This window comes from Xenopus laevis, chromosome 6S (assembly GCF_017654675.1).
Source record: "Xenopus laevis strain J_2021 chromosome 6S, Xenopus_laevis_v10.1, whole genome shotgun sequence".
NCBI lineage: Eukaryota > Metazoa > Chordata > Amphibia > Anura > Pipidae > Xenopus > Xenopus laevis.
This window is the reverse complement of record NC_054382.1, coordinates 31564333-31586946: the sequence shown is the minus strand read 5'-3', so window position 1 is coordinate 31586946 and position 22614 is coordinate 31564333. Positions and strand designations below refer to the sequence as shown.

The 22614-nt window shown below is 38.3% G+C and overlaps 1 protein-coding gene across 1 annotated transcript in view; it reads right to left on the bottom strand.

Annotated features, from left to right (window-relative positions):
- Window positions 1-22614, bottom strand: part of itgb8.S (integrin subunit beta 8 S homeolog) — an 80049-nt gene that overhangs the window by 12890 nt on the left and 44545 nt on the right. The window contains exons 5-11 of the mRNA XM_041567494.1: window positions 21750-21915; window positions 20611-20769; window positions 19114-19209; window positions 18940-19029; window positions 16249-16383; window positions 9665-10070; window positions 3696-3900 (exon numbers count right to left, since the gene is read on the bottom strand). Of these exons, the coding sequence (XP_041423428.1) occupies window positions 3696-3900; window positions 9665-10070; window positions 16249-16383; window positions 18940-19029; window positions 19114-19209; window positions 20611-20769; window positions 21750-21915 (1257 nt within the window). The remainder of the gene's footprint in view (window positions 1-3695; window positions 3901-9664; window positions 10071-16248; window positions 16384-18939; window positions 19030-19113; window positions 19210-20610; window positions 20770-21749; window positions 21916-22614) is intronic.

Here is a 22614-nt window from a genome sequence, read left to right as displayed (position 1 = left end):
TGGAATAAACAGCATTGCAGAACCACATAAACAACTGGTAATGAATAGTTAGACCTAAAACCCATGGCACCAGTACATTAGGTGGGTTTGGACTGATAGGGGGTTATTTACGAATGCAAAAATCACTTTTAAAAAAATCCCAGATTTTTCGGAATTTATTAAACCCCGAGGATGAAAAAGTCTGAATCTGAATATCCAGCATCTCAGACCTGTCGACGTTGCATATAAGTCAATGGGAGGTCCCAATGATTTTTTGATGTGCGCTGGATTTCATGCAATACCCCGAGGTTTTCGGATGAAAAATCGGATAAAAAATTCAGAAAAATTTGTGAAAATCTGATTTTTTCCTCGCAACACAAATTTTTGGGAAAATGTAATAATAAATAAGTGTAAAAAACCCGAGCGGATTTGATCGGAGTTTGTAGCAGAAAATATTGAGATAAATTCGGACTTTGATAAATAACCCCCTAAGTGAATCATTACTGTGTAGATTATGATGCTTTGTGGGTCAAGACAACACTGACACTACACTTTCCCATAGGTGCCCACTGTGGATAACTACACGTGGGGGCTATAAATGACTAGGTAGGGTTGGATTTGTGTTCTGTTACTCAACCCACTCATTACCATCCTTATATTAATCAAGCACATAGACATCACTCCTTCCTCAAAGATTTTTATCAAAAAAAGAGAGTTCTTGCACTTGTGCCCCCAGAGGTCATGAATGACCCAACTAATCTAAAGCATTAAAGTATACTCACTGCCTTGCAGACTTACTATAAGTATATAATTGCTTCTGACTGCCTGGGAGTATATGTACCAATAAATGAAGTGGCCTTGTGGCCATCACTCTTATTTAGAATGTACCATAGTGACAAATTAAAGATGTTCTGCTACGTGCTAGGCACACAAACCATGAAAAGGTTGGCCTGGCACTACAAAGACATTTTTTGCATGGTAGACTGAAGGGAGTAGTAATATAAACATACTAAAGACTGTGACTTGCAGCACAGACGGCCTTTTGTTTCAGTCGAGCCTTGTTTTTTTTTTTTAAAAAACAGGATACACTATTTAAATGTTTTATGCTAAGCTTAATAGTTTTGGACAGAAAAGGTAATAAGAGAAAAAACAAGTAATGTTCACGTTATGAGAGATACACTTTTATGGAAAGCATACACAATAAACCAAAACAATATTCAGAGCCCTTCTATTATTTATATGTATTCCTAAAAAGCCTTTAGAGAACAAACTTATTTAGAAAAAGGAACATTGAGTCAAAAATTCATATTGACATACTTTATTACTAGGGATGCACTGAATCCACTATTTTGGATTCAGCCGAACCCACGAATCCTTCGCGAAAGATTCGGCTAAATACTGAACTGAATTCAAATCATATGCAAATTAGGGGTGGGAAGGGGAAAATATCCTTGTTTTGTGACAAAAAGTCACGCGATTTCCCTCCCCGTCCCTAATTGGCATAGTCAAATCAGAATTAGGATTTGGTTCAGCCAGGCAGAAGGATTCAGATGCTGAAAAAGCCGAATCCCGAACCGAATCTTGGATTCGGCGCATCCCTATTTATTACAAAGCATAATTTTTTCTGTTCCCTGGGAAAATCACATATATGTGATCATGTGAGATGAGATTTGTGGCTGCTAGTTTTATTTTGTGCACATTTTTAGGCTCTACTATCTGGAATGCTTTGGACCTGGGGTTTACCGGATAAGGGGTCTTTCCATAATTGGGATCTCCATACCTTAATTCTACTAAAAAACAGACTGATTTTGCCCCCAGTATGGATTTATGTAGCTTAGTTACCAACTAGTACAAAGTATAGTCTTATGATTACCAAGAAATAGGAAATCATTAAAAAAAACATAAGAACTGCTTGCTTAAAATTGACTTTATAGAAGATTTCTGTATTTCAGAGCTCTCTAGATTCTGGATAACACATCCCATACCTATATCTACAGCCAGATCTCAGATAATTTTTAGTAGGCATGAGAGCAGGCGACAGGGGCCACTTTAATTTTACAGAACACTATAAAAACTTATACCATATATTCCTGGAAGTGTGTAATTACTTCCTTGAAGATTAATATTGCGCATATTGTTACCTCTCATGCATGATAAATCTGCTCCCTGTGATAGATTACAATAATAACTATAGGAGCATTGTAATTTCCATGGATGTAGATGTAGTGGAAGATTATTATCGTTATTTTAATGGTCTTTACTCTTTTTTTTATTCACTGGTACTGACTTGATCTTGCATTCTAGATGTCAACACATGGGACACCATCACAGTTCCTTTGACCTATATATATATATATATGTATGTATATATATTTTAAGTTAAGAGCCGGGTGCTAACCAAATTCATAAATATTAGTCCAGCGACAGCTCCATGCGACGCGTTGATGCACCATGCACTAATAAAAACCTTTTGATGTATTTTTGAGGAGTCAATGCCGTGAGTGCTTTCGCTGGACTGATATATATATATATATATATATATATATATATTTATATATATATATATATTTATATATATATATATATATATATATATATACCAATGCTTCACAGACCAGCACTCCCTTTGATATGATATATAAACAATCTTTTTATTGCATCTTTATCCAACGTTTCGGTCCCTTTTGGGACCTTTTTCAAGGATGATACAAAATGTGATAAAACCAAACATTAAATAACCATGTGTCTCATACCCAACCAATCCGTGTCTTCGTGCTCACTCCACCCTTAATTGGTTAATTGATTCCATACCAAATCCACAGATAATTCAAGTGTAAAACATTTTTACAACATAACATTTTTCGAACGAACGAATTTCGGTAAATCCTTCGACTTCGATATTCAAAGGATTTTACTTCGACGGCCGAATATCGAGGGTTAATTAACCCTCGATATTTGACCAATAGTAAATGTGCCTCTAAGTTAAATTTAGTATGTTATAGCATGTCCTATAAAAATTTGCTATTGGTTTTCATTTGTTTTTTATAGTTTTCAAACTATTTCCGTTCCCCTTCTACATCTTTCCAGCTTTCAAATGGGCCACTGTCCCTGGCGGCCAAAAAACGATTGCTCTGTGAGGCTACAATCTTATTGTTGTCACTTTTTATTCCTTATCTATTTATTCAGCCTCTCTCTCATTCATATTTCAGTCTCTTGTTCTAACCACTGCCTGAGTTTACGGGAAGTAAACAAGAGCAACCAGATAGCTGCTGCAACTCCAAACTGCAGAGCTGCTGAACAAAAAGCGAAATAACCGAAAAACCATAAACAATTTAAATCAATTGCAAATTGTCTCAGAATATGAATGTTTATGTCATACTGAATATTAATTTAAAGGTGAATTTGAATGACTGCATATTACCAAACCAGCGGCAATGCCCTGAGTAACTACTGGTTGTGTAAATTGCAAGACAGATTCCATAAAGGGGTAGCCATAAGAGAAATTATTAGCATTGAGGTCTTTACATGAGTGGCTCCCCGACAAAGTGTGATCTGTCAGCTGTTTGTGTCACTTTGACCAATGCAAAATGATAATTTCTTTCCTTTTGATAAAAATGTGCCTCCACTATGTCTAGCACTATCCCCTTGTAAGACTTTGCTTAGGGACCACAGGGAGATATCAAATGTATCCAGTGAATTTAATTCAAGCCTCCTACCAGTTATCCATGCAGTACTGACACAAAGGGCCAAAGCTTTTAGCATCAGTGCACTGGCATTTCCCACACTGGCACACCCCTCTGCCGCTGCACACGAGGCCTTTAGAATTCATACAGTGTTTTCTGAGTGAGGAAGCACAATGGCAGCGGTCACTTTCCCAGCCCTTAAAGCATCTGCATTTCCCATCTTCACAATCTCCATTACCTGCAATACAAAGAAATGGTATTATTATAGAGAAACACAGCAGCTCTGCAGTGTATACTCTTCTGTAAAAACACAGAACAAAATATATAGGGCATAAAGCGAAACACATTTAGAGCACACCCATTGTATGTACTGCTGCAAACATAACTGATTTTTTCCTGGATTGATCTATAAGGGAAATAACTTTCATGTACCTTTTCATGATTCACTGCTTATTTCTACCAAAATAATCTACAACCTCAAAAGAGCCACAAACAATGAAATTAGACTGATAAGCGACTGTGCAATTGTTTGATTCCGGATCCAGTCAGGCTTTCTGCATAGAACAAAGGCCCTTATCCTCACAAGCCTCTTGCTTTTTCTAAATATAAATGCATTTTACAGAAGAGCAGAGTTTCCAACATGGGAGTGTGTCGAATATGACTTTTAATAATCTATGAATGTCAACAAGCTTATGGCACGCTTTCCCTGAAATGACGGAGGGGTTGTAGCTGGGCCATACTTGTTACAGGATTCCATCAGCAGAATTCTTATGTCTTAAAACAGTGTGTAATATAAAGTATTTTAAATGAGTGTGGTTTGGGGAGAAAATTTTGTTTCCTTCATTTATAAATAGTGAATTTACTTTACACTGAAAAATGCAATTCTAGATACTACTAAGGCTATTTTTAGCAGCAGCCATGGGTTGTTTTAGGGCAGTGATTATACAGTATATATATTCCCTCAGGTAAATGTGCAGGATCTGTTTCTCATGATCTGAAAAATATATATATATTTACTAAGCTGCTGGCAGAAAAAGCAAAGCCACTAAATCTCTATAATAAATAAATATACAGGTATGAGGTCTGTTATCCGGAAAAAGCTCTGAATTAGGCTCAATTCTAATAAAATAATTAAAATTTTTAAAAATAATTTCCTTTTTCCATGTACAGGTATAGGATTTGCTATATGGAAATTCGTTATCCAGAAAGATCAATTATGGAAAGACTGATTCCAATAGACTCCATTTTATTCAAATAACTTATATTATTATTTTTTCAAATAACAGAAATTTTTATAAATGATTTCCTCTTTCTCTGTAACTTATCTGGAAGTGCCATTTAAACATACACAGTCATATGAAAAAGTTTGGGAACCCCTCCTAATTCTTTGGAGTTTTGTTTATCATTGGCTGAGCTTTCAAAGTAGCAACTTCCTTTTAATATATAACATGCCTTATGGAAACAGTATTATTTCTGCAGTGACATAAAGTTTATTGGATTAACAGAATATATGCAATATGCATCATAACAAAATTAGACAGGTGCATAAATTTGGGCACCCCCAACAGAGATATTACATCAATACTTAGTTGAGCCTCCTTTTGCAAATGTAACAGCCTCTAGACGCCTCCTATAGCCTTTGGTATTTTTGACCATTCATCTATACAAAATCTCTCCAGTTCAGTTAAATGTGATGGCTGCCGAGCATGGACAGCCTGCTTCAAATCATCCCATAGATTTTCCATGATATTCAAGTCAGGGAAATGTGACGGCCATTCCAGAATATTGTACTTCTCCCTCTGCATAAATGCCTTTTAGATTTCAAAGTGTGTTTAGGGTCATTGTCTTGTTGGAATATCCAACCCCTGCTTAACTCCAACTTTGTGACTGATGTTTGAACATTATCCTGAACAATTTGTTGATATTGGGTTGAATTCATCCGAACCTGACTTTAACAAGGACTCCAGTCCCTGAACTAGCCACACAGCCCCACAGCATGATGGAACCTACACCAAATTTGATAGTAGGTGTTTTTCTTGGAATGCGGTGTTCTTCTTCCACCATGCAAACCACTTTTTGTTATGACCAAATAACTAAATTTTTGTCTCATCAGTCCAAAGCACTTTGTTCCAAAATGACTGTGGTTTGTCTAAATGAACTTTTGCATACAACAGGCGACTCTGTTTGTGGCGTGAGTGCAGAAAGGGCTTCTTTCTCATCACCCTGCCATACAGATGTTCTTTGTGCAAACTGCGCTGAACGATTTACAGATACACAAACTGCAGCAAGATGTTCTTGCAGGTCTTTGGAGGTGATCGTTGTCTGTAACCATTCTCACAATCTTCCGCATACTGTATGCCGCTCCTGTACTTGGCCTGCCAGACCTGGGTTCTACAGCAACTGTGCCTGTGGCCTTCCATTTCCTGATTACATTCCTTACAGTTGAAACTGACAGTTTAAACCTCTGAGATATCTTTTAGTAGACTTCTCCTAAACCATGATACTGAACAATCTTTGTTTTTGGATCTTTTGAGAGTTGCTTTGAGGATCCCATGCTGTCACTCTTCAGAGGAGAGTCAAACAGAAGCAGAACTTGCAATTGGCCACCTTAAATACCTTTACTCAGGATTGGACACACCTGCCTATGAAGTTCAAGACTTAACAAGAAAATCCAACCAATTTGGTGTTGCAAGTAATCAGTATTGAGCAATTACATGCATTCAAATTAGCAAAATTACAAGGGTACCCACATTTTTGCAAAGCCAGTTTTTCACATTTGATTTAATTTCATACAAATGAATACTGCTTCACTAACAATCTTTGTTCAGAAAACACCCCAGTACTCAATGTTCCTGGGAAATGAAAGACATACCACTGTTATCTTTTTTGTTGAAAGTGGAGTAAATTATTATGCAGGCCGAGAGGAGTTCCCAAACGTTTTCATATGACTGTATTTGTTATATTAATAAAGATTGTCATGACTGTGAGATGGTGCAGCTTTCACACCCAGATTATCATTAATTATGTCGGAACTAGAATGGTATTATCTGGTAATTTTCCCATATAAATAATCTATCTGGTTCTGTATAAGAACTACAAAGTCTTCATTGTGCTTTGTCCTGCCCTGACCAATGTTTCAGTCAATATACTGCTTTTTTTATTCTATTGATTTCATTGGGGCCATTTACTTTATGGCTATATATTTGCTCTTTATACACAGAGAATCACCTTGGTTAGGATGAGAAGGGAGAAAAGAAGCCAAAGAATCCTTAACAAAGTAAGAAATGCACGCTATGGCCTTCTGAAAAGGTATTCACATTCCTCATGTGAAACAGAGAACCAATTTAGTTAGGGTGAGGAGAGTTAAAAGGAGGTGAGAATAGCTGAAAAGAGGTTCTCTGCTTTGCTGAAGCCTCAGAAGCCATGTCTCAATATCTTGCACTAATCTAAGAAGATCAAAACAGGCTGTCTGCAAGTTTGGAGATATGTTTTGAACTAATAGGCTGTATCTGTGCTATAAAACCAGCGGTTCTGGATGCATAGTTGACCACAGGGACATTAGTCATTTGCATGTCTCCGCCTATAATTCCATATGTGAGAGTTAAAGCTTCACATTTTTGGTATAAGGGCAGTGTTATGTGTATAGCCTGAGCCATTTGAATAACTTCTGTTTTCAGAAAGCTTTACACTGCAGCTCTTTATATACATAATTATATCAAGGTATACCTTTCAATAATAATAATAAACAATTATATGTTATATGCAGGGCAATCACAAGCAACTGACAATATTTATATATATGTAGTTCCAGAATATATTTTCCGGTTCTAGGGGTTCCCAGGGAAAGCATTCCATGAACAAGTTCAGGTCATTTCTGTTTTTAATGGTTGTCCTGCAGAGGAATGTCTGCTTAAAACAATAAACAGCAGAGATCCTCTGAACTCCAGCCCCTAGCTTTCATGGCTTATGCACCGCCGCATGCTGTGCATAATGTGCCTTCCACTGTGAAATAGGGGTTCCAAGTAAAATCAAATAAGTCACACAGTCAAAAAATAGATAAACCTCTAGCTAGTGTTTATACTTCCCCAAGCGTGCCTACTAACTGTACAGCCATGCTTACATAAAAACACAATTTAATAAGTGTATTTGTAAGGGCAAAGACACACAGTCAGATTAGGGGAGATTAGTTGCCCGGCGACAAATCTCCTCTTCTTCTTGGCGACTAATCTCCCCTAGCTGCCTTCACACCGACTAGAATGTAGATTGCCGGCGTTATGGCACTCGGAGCGCTTCGTTTTCCAAAGTCCCCCGAAGTTGGAAACTTTGGACTCTGAGTGCCATCCCGCCGGCAATTTACATTCTAACTGGCGGGAAGGCAGTTCATGGAGATTAATCGCCCTGAAGAAGAGGAGATTTGTCACTGGGCGACTAATCTCCCCAAATCTGACCGTGTGTCTCTGCCCTAAGGCTTTTAAACAATACTGACCTGTAACAAGAGATATTTTTAAGTAGTCATAGCCATACTGTCAGGCCAGTATCCAATATAGGTAAAATGACAAGAATTCTCACTAAAGAATAATGAATGATAGCGTCACTGGCAATTTGTTTGGCAAACCCTAACACTTACCTCTTAGTCCTGAATAGGTTTCAGCAAGAGAGCCCATCACCATCATCCCCTACCTATCCAGATACTCCCAGCTTGTCTTTAGAATTGGTGAACGCATAGTACATAACTGGGTGGCATGAACAAAACTAGGGTTGGTAGTAAACTGTATTGTTCTAATAATATGGAGAATGCCTTCACAGAATATATGATATTGAAGTATGATATTTCCCATTAATATGTACAAATGTTTGTTTGAGAAAAAGGAAGGCTAACTGCACAAAAAGCTGTTCCCTGATATTTTTTTGTTTCATACTGTGTGCCATTAATTCCGGCTGCTGATGGGCAAATGTGGTATTTTATTTCTTTATGCATTCTAGAGTTCGTGATTTTTTTCTGCACAACAACTGTACAACCTTGAATTGTTGATGAGGTGGTGGTGGTAGTGGTGTAGGGGGGGGGGGGTTGGAGTGTAGAGTTCCTTGCAGTCCCAAATGATTGCATTCTTACACCATAAGATTTGCTTGTAATACAGAAGAATGTTATTATAGTCACTGCAGATTTTAATCTTATCCTCCTAGAGTTTTACCCTGAGGCCAAAAGAGTTATATTATGCTGAAGGCAGAGGAGCTGATACCTTCATGCTACAATGCTTGTTAAAACTGAGTTTTGAAATTGGCTTAATTCAGTATTTAGGGGTTGAAATGTACTGCAAAATATAAAGAGCTCTGTCCTTTTGTCACTAGGGTGTGATCATATTATAAATCTGTGTGCATATATTGCAACCAACTATGAAATGGTCTGGTCCAGAATCCACTGCTAAGACCAGTGATCCCCAACCAGTAGCTCAATAAACATGTTGCTCACCAACCCCTTGGATGTTGCTCCCAGTAGCCTCAAAGCAGGTGCTTATTTTTGAATTCCAGGTTTGGAGGCAAGTTTTGGTTGCATAAAAACCCTGTGTACTGCTGAATAGAGGCTCCTGTAGGCGTCTAGTTCACGTAGGGGCTACCAAATAGACATTCACAGAATTTATTTGGTGCCCCAAGGGCTTTATTCATGCTTGTGTTGCTCCCCAATTCTTTTTACATTTGATTGTGGCTCACGAGTAAAAAGGTTGGGGAACCCCTGGTGCCAGGGGCGATCCTGGCCCCTCTGCCACCTGAGGCAGCAGCAGTTGCTGCTGCCCCCCCTACCCCAGAAATTCGCTCTTAAAGTACCAGGAGCAGTATTTTTGCTGCCCCTGGTACCTAGTGGGGCGCTGCTGCCTGAGGCGACAGCCTCAACTCGCCTCATTTGTGAAGCACCCCTGCCTGGTGCTAGACTAAGCTTTTTGTCAACATTTTCACTTCAGGCTGTGCTGCTAGAATAAAAATATAAACAACGTGGTTGAACTCACCAGAACACAGTTTCCCATGATGGTATGGGCAAGAAAAGTTGTCCATTTCACAGTATTTTCCATATATTGCTCCCAGTTTAGTTTTTTGACAAAAGCATTTTCCGCACAAGCACACGCCTTGGCCGGTGCAGACTGACTGAGATGGGGAAGCCCTGCAGCTTTCAGACGCATAGTCTAACTCAGCGGAGCTGCAGATTTCTTCTTTACATGGGATGGTTTGACAGTCTGTAGAATCATCTGTCACACACTTTCCTTTGGCCTGTGATACACTGTTACACTGACAGGTACAGTCTCTGTGCACCTTTATTATAGCAGTTTCATTGAAACCAAGGGGTCGAAGTACAATGTAGTCACGTCCATTACCTAAATCACAAGTGTCCATTGTAAGGGTTACATTGAAAAATACCTAAACAAATCAGAAATAAATAATCATATGTTAATATCACACAGCGGTGCACAGAATATATTTTAACCATTTTTGTAAAAAGAGATATTTGAGGGAACTACAAGTGTTAAAGGGCAAGTAAAGCAAAATTGTTCATTAACTTTCATCATATTAGCCGTTTTACATTACTTATATTTTAATTTTCAATAGCAGTGCTTGGCTGCTGTCTTGGCCAGTCCCCAGAGATATTTTTTCTCCTCTTCAGTTTAGACTTTAAATTAGACAGCCAAAGAGGAGTACAGAGAAGTGCTGGGAGACGCATCCCAGATCAGTCAACTTGACCTTCTGGAGGCCAGATGGAAGCACTGCTGTTGAAATTGTGGTACATGCACTGTAAAACTGCTAATATGAAAGGGTGAATTGCCAATTGCAGAAGTAGTAAATATTAGGGACGCACCGAATCTAGGATTCGGCCTACCGAATCCTAATTTGCATATGCAAATTAGGGCTGTGGAGGGAGATCATGTGACTTTTTGTCACAAAACAAGGAAGTAAAAAATTATTTTCCCTTCCCACCCCTAATTTGCATATGCAAATCAGGATTCATTTCGGTATTCGGCTGAATCTTTCACAAAGGATTTGGGGGTTCAGCCGAATCTAAAATAGTGGATTCGGTGCATCCCTAGTAAATATAGTTGCTTTGACAAGAACTGTATAGCAAATCCGTGTTTTGATACAAGTTCACATATGTCCTTCCAAAAACATATCCTGCACACAAAATTAAGTCCATCTTGCATATAGACAAAATACCTTGTTTACAAAGTGCTGGGTGAGGTGCAAAATTTCATAAATGCAGGCGGGGTGTTTTACCTTTAAAGGAGAACTAAAGTGTAACAAAAGAAGTAGGCTAGAAAAGTTGTAAATTATGTTTTGGGCTTCTGTACCAGCCCAAGGCAACCACAGTCCACAGTAAAGATCTGTGTCTCCAAAGATGCCCCAATAGCTCCCCATCTTCTTTTCTGCTGATTCACTGCACATGCTCTGTGCTGCTGTCACTTACTGAGCTTAGGGACCAACTCACAATATACTGTATATAATGAATATAAATGTTACAATATAAGATAATTACTACGTCAGTGCAGAAACCATTGCAAGTAACACAACTAGCATCAGAATTTAATAATCAGCCCTGTAGCATCAGCTTATATTAAAGACAAACCTCATTTTCGGCTTGATAATTTGTGATGACCCCTAAGCTTAGCTTCTCAACAGCTACTCAGAGCCCACTGAGCATGTGAGTGTCACTTTCCAAGATGGTGACCCCCTGTGACAAGTTTTCAAATTTTGGTTACTGACCCCCTCTTGAAAGCAAATGCTCTGTAAGGCTACATGTTTATACAAACCAATGCACAGATGCTAGGTTGCTAAAATTGCAAGCTGGAGAACTGCTGAATAAAAAGCTAAATACACTAACTCAAAAACCACAAATAATAAAAAATGTAAACCATTTGCAAATTGTCTCAGAATATCACTCTTCAGGTCAATGTTCCCTGACAAGTTGCTCACCAACCCCTTGGTTATTGCCCCCCCCCGAGGCCTCAAAGCAGGTGCTTATTTTTTAATTCTTGGCTTGGAGACAAGTTTTGATTGCATAAAAACCAAGTTTACTGCCAAACAGTGTCTCCTATAGGCTGCCAGTCCACATAGGGGCTACCAAATAGCAAATCACAGCACTTACTTAACACCCTCGCCTCAGGAACATTTTCCATGCTTGTGTTGCTCCCCAACTCTTTCAACAATTGAATGTGGCTCACAGGTAAAAAAGGTTGGGGATCACTGCTCTAAATCATAATAAAAAATGTCATACTAAAAGGTGAACAATCTCTTTTATAGACACATAATAATGCCCCCTAGAAGCAAGCATTAAGTACAAGGCTGCTCTCTGCCGGATTCCGTGCATGGTGCAAAGTACAGGCTACTAAAGACCCATGGGTGCAACTAACCAACTAATCTATTTGTAAAAGAATTTGCTTCCCTTATGACTTGCGACTCAGGGATTAATAAATGAGGCCTAAGGTGTGGGGCACGACATGCCTGTGAAATAAACACCTAATTTCTCAGAAAATTACATATCTTTTTTTTTTTAAAGTTTGAAAATAACAATTTACTTTATACCTCTGGCCACATAAAAACAGCCTCTTTCGACTTATTCAAGCCAAAATAAAATAAACATATAGAAAATGGTATAATTATTACAAAAGTTAAAAATAAAGGGCTGTTTGAGAAGGAGATTACCGAAACAGTACACCATTCAGTGTATAACTTGCCCTTTAAAAACATTTTGGCTCATTGCTATTTTTCCCATAATCCTGAATATAAACATTTTCAGGAACAGAGAGACCCAGCCTTTTTGAGATTTCTAACTAGGACTTGATGCCTGAAGCACAGAGAAATGACTGACCTCCCCGAGGTCACAAGGTGCTGACATAGGAACTGGCCCTTGACTTAATCAGTTAAGAGTCAATCATCCTGGCTCATTTCTTCAACTCTTTAGTTTCCCCGTGGAAGAAGAGGGTCTTATAACACCAATGCTTCACTTGATTTTTTTTAATGCTTACAGCAATTTCTAACCTTAATCTTGTTTATAGCACCAATAATCCCACCTATGAGTTATTATCTTTTTTTGTGAGAACAGATTGTCACTGCCAAAGAAATTACTTCAGCTTTTCCTGTAAGTGTTTTGGCACCAATACATATAATTCAGCAAATGGTCTATACCTTACAGTCAGTGCCGTGCAAGCTCAAGGTGCCATGCCTGGTCTGCAACGGATCAAACACTGCACAGTAAGGATTTTGGGCAGCAGTATATTTGCTTTAATTATAACCCTTCAGCAATTCCTGTTCTACAACTCCCTTCTATCCTTAGATGCTGTAAGCTGTAGTTCACAACACGGCTGGGACACTGCTGGGTTCTGCTTTTCACGACAGGAGCTTTTCCACCATGCAAAGATTAATGACGTGACCTTTACAACTCTCCTAAGCGCTGGAACTGGGACACGGTTAAAAAATCTGGCAAGAGCGCATAATGATGAAAAATTTAACTCAAAGTGGAAAATGCAGATGGAATAGCTTGACACGTTTAATCTACAGTTTTTGCAATAATTTCCCATAACAGATGTGCGGGTCAAGCAAAGGCTAAATGCACTGCGTTAAATTTTATAGGTGAGGCTAATTTTTAAAAGTTCATGCACTTAACTGTCAGCTATGATTGTTTTTTTTTTTTTAAATATATTTCCACTAAAATTATTGAAACCCAGGGAGCAATTTAAAACAAGGCTATCAACTGCCTCATCCCTGTCTTTATCACCTTTGTCTTCTGGCTGTATTGACACTTATGGTTTAGCTGTGACTCTCTATAGAACAATTCCACTTTTTCAGCCAATCATTTTAAGCAGCAGCCCTACAAAAATAAAGGTACATCATATCAGCCTTTTTTAAAACTGTCGCAGTCTGATCAACGACAAAGCCATTTCTTCATTTATGTAGGCAGCCCTGCTTATCCTAGCCATGTCCTGGGCTAGCAGTGGTGCTCAGGGATCATGTGCAAATATCAATCAATTAAATCTGTATATGCTCAGTGATGTCATCAGGCCAGTCTTGAACATTTGAGGTCTATATATTCCTGCATTCTTTTTAAAAGAGATGAAAACACTGGGACTGCCAATATGTTGGGTACCCTCCATTAAGGTAAAATGTTAGCCCAGGCACCTTGTATAACATTGAACTGACCCAGGGTAGTTTCTTCTAAGGTGCCATGTTCCTATAGTATTCACCAACATTTCTATAATTCATATTCATCTGTTTAGGGGGGCACAGGAAATACAGTAGGTTGATCTATTATAATGACACAACAACTTTAAAGAAAACCTTCCAAGCTTCTACAATTTTTGTGGAAGAGACACAACAGCCAGGGCCACAGGATAAATGATTTGCATCACTGGGGGTGAGTGCATTAGCACAACACACCCAGGGTGCTAAAATCGAGTTCTCCTTTACAATACTAATAATAACATAAAAGGAAACTATTAAGAATATGGTAAAGGGAACACATATATTGTGAGAGTTACCTCATCAGGACTAAAATATAACACAACGTGCAGGACAAAATAATATATCACATCAGCAGTTATATTGTGTATGTGATGCTGATACATAGTTAAATAGTTAGTTACATAGTTAAATTGGGTTGAAAAAAGACAAAGTCCATCAAGTTCAACCCCTCCAAATGAAAACCCAGCATCCATACACACACCCCTCCCTAATTTTATCAAATTCTATATACCCATACTTATACTAACTATAGAGATTAGTATCACAATAGCCTTTGATATTATGTCTGTCCATAAAATCATCCAAATTCTGTAATATATGTTCCTACCGCACACTCGCCTTTCCTCTCACTGTGTTGGTGGTGCTGGTTTCTCCGTCGACCCCGGCCAGGTCCCTTAGCAACAGCAAACAAGAAACGGATCCGCACACACGCTATAATCAGCAGTTGGGGGGACACCCCTCTTTATTATATCACCTCGTGATCAACGTTTCGGGGGGATAAACCTCCCTTCATCAGGATAAGAATACAAATGTGAACAGTCCCTATATTGGTGAAACCCCTCCCCTTCCCAGGGTGGGTTAATTAATCAATTAGATCATAAAATCATCCAAGCCATTCTTAAAGGCATTTACTGAATCAGCCATCACAACATCACCCGGCAGTGCATTCCACAACCTCACTGTCCTGACTGTGAAGAACCCTCTACGTCGCTTCTCTGGTCTCTGGTACGGTGATCCACTTTATGGGTAAAAAGGTCCCCTGCTATTTGTCTATAATGTCCTCTAATGTACTTGTAAAGTGTAATCATGTCCCCTCGCAAGCGCCTTTTTTTTCCAGAGAAAACAACCCCAACCTTGACAGTCTACCCTCATAATTTAAGTCTTCCGTCCCTCTAACCAGTTTAGTTGCATTTAGTCGCTGCACTCTCTCCAGCTCATTTATATCCCTCTTAAGGACTGAAGTCCAAAACTGCACGGCATACTCCAGATGAGGCCTTACCAGGGACAACTTGTTATCTACAAAGACCCCAAAAGATACAGAAGAAGGCACAAAACTAGTCAGTCACATTTCATTTCTATTGTATCTTTAGTAAATAAACAGAACATGTCTCAGAAATTGATGCAGGTTTGTCATGTTTTTTCAGGATCTGGAGACACACATATGAAAGCCCATTGTAGCAGCTCATGGGGGGATGATGGTAACAGAGGTTACCCATGCTAGGATCAATTGAGTACTATAAATCGCCCACTGTAAATCTAGATTTCTAAAGCTTTGCCAGGATGAGGCTGCTTATTATTCAAGGCCTTTGTGGTGATATAGTAGGACTTTTATATGCCCTATATTCAGCATAAAAACAAAACAAAAAATTTGGCAGGAATACAAAAGTATAAAAAAGGCCCGCTATCTGAACTTTCTAGGCAGTTCTGTGCAGAATGCCATTTGCTTTATGTTGGCTCATAATGGGCAGTCAGCCAAAGGGACTGCTAAAACAAAGGATTCCCTAGAGATGAAATATGATACACAAATCAACATGAACCAGAAGGATTTTGTAACAAACACTGATATTCCCCTTCTAGATTCCATTTAATGCCTTTACTCTGTATGCCAGTTTACAAGGAAAACTACATTGTCTTACATTTTGATGCCTAACCAGCAGGCCCTGTCTAGCCTTCCAGCTCCTCAAAGCCTAACGCATAGTGAAAACAAGGCATACACATATCCAGGGTGTAGGTATTCAGTTTCGTAACTAGACGCTACAGGGTCCCACAGGAAATTAATTGTAGGGCCCCCAAAATGTCCAGAGTTGACCTGTTATACCAATATACATTGAAATCAATAATAATTTACTGGCTCATGGGGGACCTTTTTCTCCTGGGCCCCATGTAGTTAAAGTGTCTGCTTGCTGTGTAGTTACTTCTCTCATGAGCAACGTTTGCTACAACTTTAGAAGCCCATGGCAACAAATCAATAATTGCCAATTACTGATCTGCTGTGTATGATGAACTTGACATTTATTAAGGGAAGGTGTTTAGGAACAAGAAATGGGTGTTAATTAACCATACTTTACCGTATCATTCTATACTTTACCTTTTCATTGGTTTTAACATTTTGACATCCTTCTTTCCCCGAACGTCTAGTCCCATCGGGACATATAGCAGTAACATGAACATGAATCCCTTTAATAGGATTATCCACTTCAATTTTCACTTCTGATAGAAGCATCTGAAAGACCAAAACAAATTAAATTGTGCATTTCCCAAAATGTCATCCTTTTTTTTTTTTGCTTGCCACAGAAATGACCCGCTTATTTGTGTGAGTGAACTCATTCCCTGTTTCTCATATAAAGAACCCTCTGTACTATTTACCAGTAAGATGGAAACAAATGACAGAATTCGAGTACAGGCCATTCTCTTTTATTCTTTTCCAGAAAACAAAGGACATAGATACAGCGTGTAGCAAAGATTTTATTAGTAAAGATATTCATACTATGTTACTGGTTGTGGGCCAAAAGCAAAGCTAAATACAGTCTTAATATTTTAATGATTTTACCAAATTGGTTTCAATACACGGAATAAACAGGAAAGGTTTCCTGCAAGTAAATAATACAGAAGAGAAATTACACCCATAGGAGTATACTGGTATCATCATAAAATGTATTTTCTGCTAACAAACATCAGCAAGTAAAAAACAACTGCAAAGGCTTCGTACATTAACCTTTTGGGTGCTGGTTGCAGTGACTGTGACTGACACCAAAATGGGAAAATGATATAGAAAGTGATCATAGGGGGCATAGCCAAAAAGCTGAGCACTTAGCCTGAACAAAAAGCTAAAATGTCATGTTATGCACTAGCTGCATCAGCATAACAATATAGGAAACACAGGAACTGGTCCCACAGATAAAATATGCAGAAACTTATATTTGCACCTGTCCTAGATGAAATGCACACATGGGGGGGGGGTTAGAAATAAGTTGTCCAAACTTCTTTCTAACAAAGCACACTATCACAATTGATTAGACAAGCACTCCACACTCCAGCCTCTATGGCTAAAGCTAAGGCCCATATATCTAGACGGCACATTAAAACCTGGCCCAAAAATCTTGCAGTTACTCGACAACAGCTGTCAGCCCTTAAAACATAGGCTGAGGATTTACATAATTGGTCTAATTAAGTAAAGGCACTAGCCCCAACCCCCTTTATTAAATACTGTTTGACAACTCACGTGGAATGACATAACATTGGTCTCTTCCTCAATTATTCCAAACAATGAACCTTATTTTAGGGATTCAAGAGGTGAATTTGGAAGTGCTGCCACACTACTCAATGGTTTACCCTGCCAAACTCAGGGTAGCAACTATTTCCATTTCTTCCCAGTCTATAAATACTAAATATAATGCCCAAAACCCACCCAATATGCCACTGTCACGGAGTTGTCCATCTCCTTGACAATTACAGACACTGGAATGCGAAAAAAAATCCTGGCAAATAGACTAATAAAATCATAGGAGCCCATGACTAAACGCTCTGAATGGGTGTGAAATGTGTAGGGTGGATGGAGATGCAGATTTATATTTTTAACTTTGTATGAATAAAATATTCTTTTAATTAAATTTCTCTGATCCTGTGGATCTGTTTGAGTGCCGGCCCTGCTTTTTTTCTTTAATAAAATCATAGCCATGGTCCATTAGACCAAGTTGGCTTTATGCCCAATAAAATGTCCATAAATTTGTGATGTGTGTATACCAAACCATATAAAGATATATTACCAGTATTCCCAGTATTAAATTCCTATATAAGAGTCCAGTTAAAGTGGACCAGGTTAATAGTACACAATCTGACACATTTGGCTTAGAAAAGGGTACTAGGCATGGCTTCATCCTTCTCTTCCCTATGGAGATAGAACTGAGAATGCAGAGCTCCAGAGTTGTTACCTTGCCAGGTGACACATCTTTGCTGAAGATAAATCATTCACTAGCCAAAAATATTATATTAAAAAATGATGATAATGGATAATGAAAGTAATTGAAGTATTCCAAAAAAAAAAAAAAAGCTTACTGAACTCCGCTATCCTTACCACTACCTTCTCAGTGATACTAATAACAGCTTCATATTATTATAGGTTACTCATTTGGTGTTTATTTTAAAGTCAAGCTGTCATCTAACACAGATCCTGGAATTCATCAAGTGGTAATCCCCTGTATCATACGGCTGATACTAAGTAATCTTAATAGCGATGTGACTTTTGTTTTAAAAATGTTTAGAGGAAGCTATTGCACAAAAAGGTCAGATTCCACGGGTAAATAAACTACAGTAAACTTGCATTATCAAGCTAGTATTTTTCCCTAGTTTGCCACGTGGTACCGGTTCATTCACGGAGGTAGATTACTGAAAGCAAAAATGTTTCGAGAATCTGGAGAGGTGCCAGATGTCAATGCAGTACTATGAAAATAAGAATCAGCAGCGCAAGTGCCAAATTCATCCATAAAAGAGTGTACAAAAATATATAGGTGTAGAAGAGCCAGACCACAGTTGTGGACAGGCATTTAAACTTTTGCTTGTCCTAAATGTTATAAAATTGCTAAGATTCTGCTTATAACAGTGAAGTCCAACCTAGGGGTTCTTCGGACTTCTAGCACATGATATAGATGCTCAGTGCAACAGCTGCTTGAAAGGGTAGGACATCCCTGTCCTATTAAAATAATTATAAAATGTGTCCTTGTGTTTCAGGATAGTAAACAAGACATGTTATTAAACATGAAAATACATGGGTAGCACTGACCTGATAGGCATCAAACACCAAGTCTTTCATGTTTGATGCAAAGGGGTCCAACTGTCTTGCAGCTGTCCCAGGTAATAATGGTAACAGATCCTGTAAAATTAAATTGTTGGAGTGCTTTGAAAATACAGTAATAATCCCTACCCCATGATACATTACAAATGATGTAAATGTTACCTTATACCAATTAAATTGAGGTCCTTGCACAGCAAAAACTCCACTTATGTGGTTTTCTGTTAATTTTTCGCCAAGAAGACCCAAGGATGGATGCTCCTGCAGCAAGAGAGAAACACATGTAAATAAATAAAAACATCAGTCTTTGCAAGTGTAGAGGTTTGCAAGGTTAGTGGAAAACTATACCTTTTTTTCTTATAACCTGTTATCTTCCATTGTTTTTATATTAAATAGGCTGTTTACCTTTCAAACTCTTTTTTTCAGTTCAGTTGTTTTCAGATTGTTCACCAGTAATGAAGACTTTTTTTCAATTGCTTTCCATCTTTTATTTTTTTTTAGTTTTCCCAAAATTTAAGTTTAATGTTCCAGTGTCCGGTGTTTCAGTCTGGCAGCTCAGTGATCCAGGTGCAGATTCTGAACTGTTACAATTTGCTACAATAGTTGATACATTTCTCAACAGTATCTGTGGAATATTAGCAACTATAGTATCAATTCTAACAGCTGCCTGTAATGAAACTCAAGGGTTCGGCTCAGCAGGGACAAGCATAAGAAATGTATCAACTTAAATTATCAATTTTAAACAGTTAAAGAGTCGGCGACCCCCCCCCAGAGCTGCTTCAGAAGGTGAAAAATTTAATTTTACACTTCAACGGTAGAAAAATTGTGACAAATCAAAAATAGAAAGTAATTGGAAAAAGTCTTTATTTCTGGTGAAAACAACTGAACTGAAAAATTGCTTGAAGGTGAACAACCACTTTAAAGGATTAGTTAATGTAACATTATCCATTTCTTATTTTGACCATAGGCCTACTGTATATAGCCTCTATACCACTTGGCATTGTCACAATGTAACTGTTGTGAGAATGGGTGTCAGGTTCTCTAATAAGCCCTAGAAGTCACAGAACTGGGTACATTTTGATTGGTCAGCCAGGGCTACATATGTACAAATTATCAAACATGAGCTGGGCACCTCAAATGAAATGTTTCTAAAAAAATTGTGCATGTCTGGCTAGCTTTAAAGTAACCATACACAACAAAACTTGGTTTGGCACATATTGTTTCGACTGACGGTACTATGTAGCAAATTGTAGCAGATTGCACTCAGCCTGTCTGTATGGAAAATGTCATCTTTCCTAGCCCACCCTAGGATACAGATAGGCCATCGGCAGATGTAGAAGTGAAAGAACCCGCTGCTTATGACTATTCTAATTCAGCATATAATGCAATAAACATAAGTATCATTAATCTATAAATATTTTTAGTACCAGAGCAACGCTTACCCTAGTCAGGTAACACATAGAAACGAATGAATTGTTCACCTTTTCTGGTTTAGAGCTGTTTAAATAATCAAAGCAAACATCTCATTACATGTAATCAGTTACTGATTTTGGGCAAAGAGTGCCCCGTTACTAAAAATACCCAAATGTGCCAAATCTGCTTTATTCCGCCCAGAGGCATGTTATGTTAACCATCCTTATATTGAAATGAGTGATTCTTTACCATAGCCGACGACCTGATGTAAACGTTGTCTTTAAGGTGGCAACCACCATCATTAGGAGTGACGATCCCTGCTAATTTGCTATCAAGTGCTAAGTGAGAGGTTTGGTCTGTCATCAAAATGAGCAAATGCCTTGCTTCTTTGCGCCAGCCAATATCTGTCTGGAACAGGAAAAACAAGTCAATTATAAGGCGGCACTAAATTCTGATACGTTAGATCCAAGATAAAAAATAATCAATTTACTTAAAGTGGACCTGTAACCTACACATAAATAGCTGTATAACAAAAGTCATTGGCAAATTAAACATGGAACCCACATTATTGTTTTCAATAAAGCATCCATACCTGTTTTAAATGTGTTTAAATATCTGAGCTGTCAATCAAATATTACCTGCCCCATCTCTATGCCTGAGGCACAGAGGTGGGACAGTCAATTACTTTCACTTTCCAATCAGCACTTTCTAGATGTCACTGCTCTCCTTACATTTGCCGTCCCTCCTCACACTCTGTAATTGTGTAGGGCATTAGGTCCCCCATTCGGGCACATACACAAGATTTCGGGGTTATACGCAACTTGTCTTAATAACAGTGCCCAGAAAATGACTCCTGCAAAATTGGATGCTTTCCTTTTGCTTGGTTGTGTGGCCATTTGCTATATACAGATCAAAACCTCCCTTGTGATTGGCTGCACAATTAAAAAAGACAACTAATAGGCAAATGTAATGCAATATTAAAGCATAACCAAGTCATGTAACCCGTGCTTTTCAAAATGCAACTCAATGATTGGCTGCTATGGGTTTCTATACCAGTATCAAACTTCACCCTTTTTATAACATTTACCCATTATGAATCTAGTAAGATTAATAATGGGTAAATCTAGTAAAATATACCAGCATTAGTTACCATTTTAGTCGAGGGGATAAATCTTTTTCCTAAATCTTTTGAAGAAAAAAATCAGTACAGTGTATATGAGGTGGGGAACCATGCAGAATAAAGTGATTTATAGTAACCATTAACAATTCTTCAATCTCTGCAGCACAGTTAACCTGGTAGTGTGTAACAGTGGGCAGACAACTCCTAACCCTCCTGATTAAATTAACAATCCAATGGCACCTCAGTGGTTTAGTCATCATAAACTTACATTGCAAACAGCTGCCTGCAGCATTGCATCAAATGCACCTTCAGGGGTATCAATATTCCCGGCAATTCTCTGCTTACCAACAATATTTTTGAATTTTGTTGTATTGTACGTTAAGGGCAACACATTAATGTATCCGTGGGGCGGCATGCAAACCTGATCTACAACGCTGCAAGGGAAAAAGAAAAGCAGAAAATGAGTTCAGTATATCCATACTTAAATATAGTTAAGAGACAGTAACATGATTTGCATGTACAAACCTTCAGAAACTAAAACATATCTTTTCTAAAGCAGTGCTTTATTTCAATATATTAGATATAATGTCTAGATCAGTTCATATTTTGTCTGCATAGGAGACATAGGAGCTGCCTCTGGTCATGTGACTTGTGCCTTTAGGAGAGAAATGCTTTCTGGCAGGCTGCTGTTTTTCCCTCTCAATGTAACTGAATGTGTCTCAGTGGGACATGGGTTTTTACTATTGAGTGTTGTTCTTAGATCTACCAGGCAGTTGTTATCTTGTGTTAGGGAGCTGCTATCTGGTTACCTTCCCATTGTTCTTTTGTTTGGCTGCTGGGGGGGGGGAAAGGGGAGGGGGGTGATATCACTCTAACTTGCAGTACAGCAGTAAAAAGTGATTGACGTTTATCAGAGCACAAGTCACATGACTTGGGGCAGCTGGGAAATTGACAATATGTCTAGCCCCATGTCAGATTTCAAAATTGAATATAAAAAAAATCTGTTTGCTCTTTTGAGAAATGGATTTCAATGCTGAATTCTGCTGGAGATGCACTATTAACTGATTCATTTTGAAAAAAATGTTTTTTCCCATGACAGTATCCCTTTAAGGAGAATATATATGTAAAAAAAG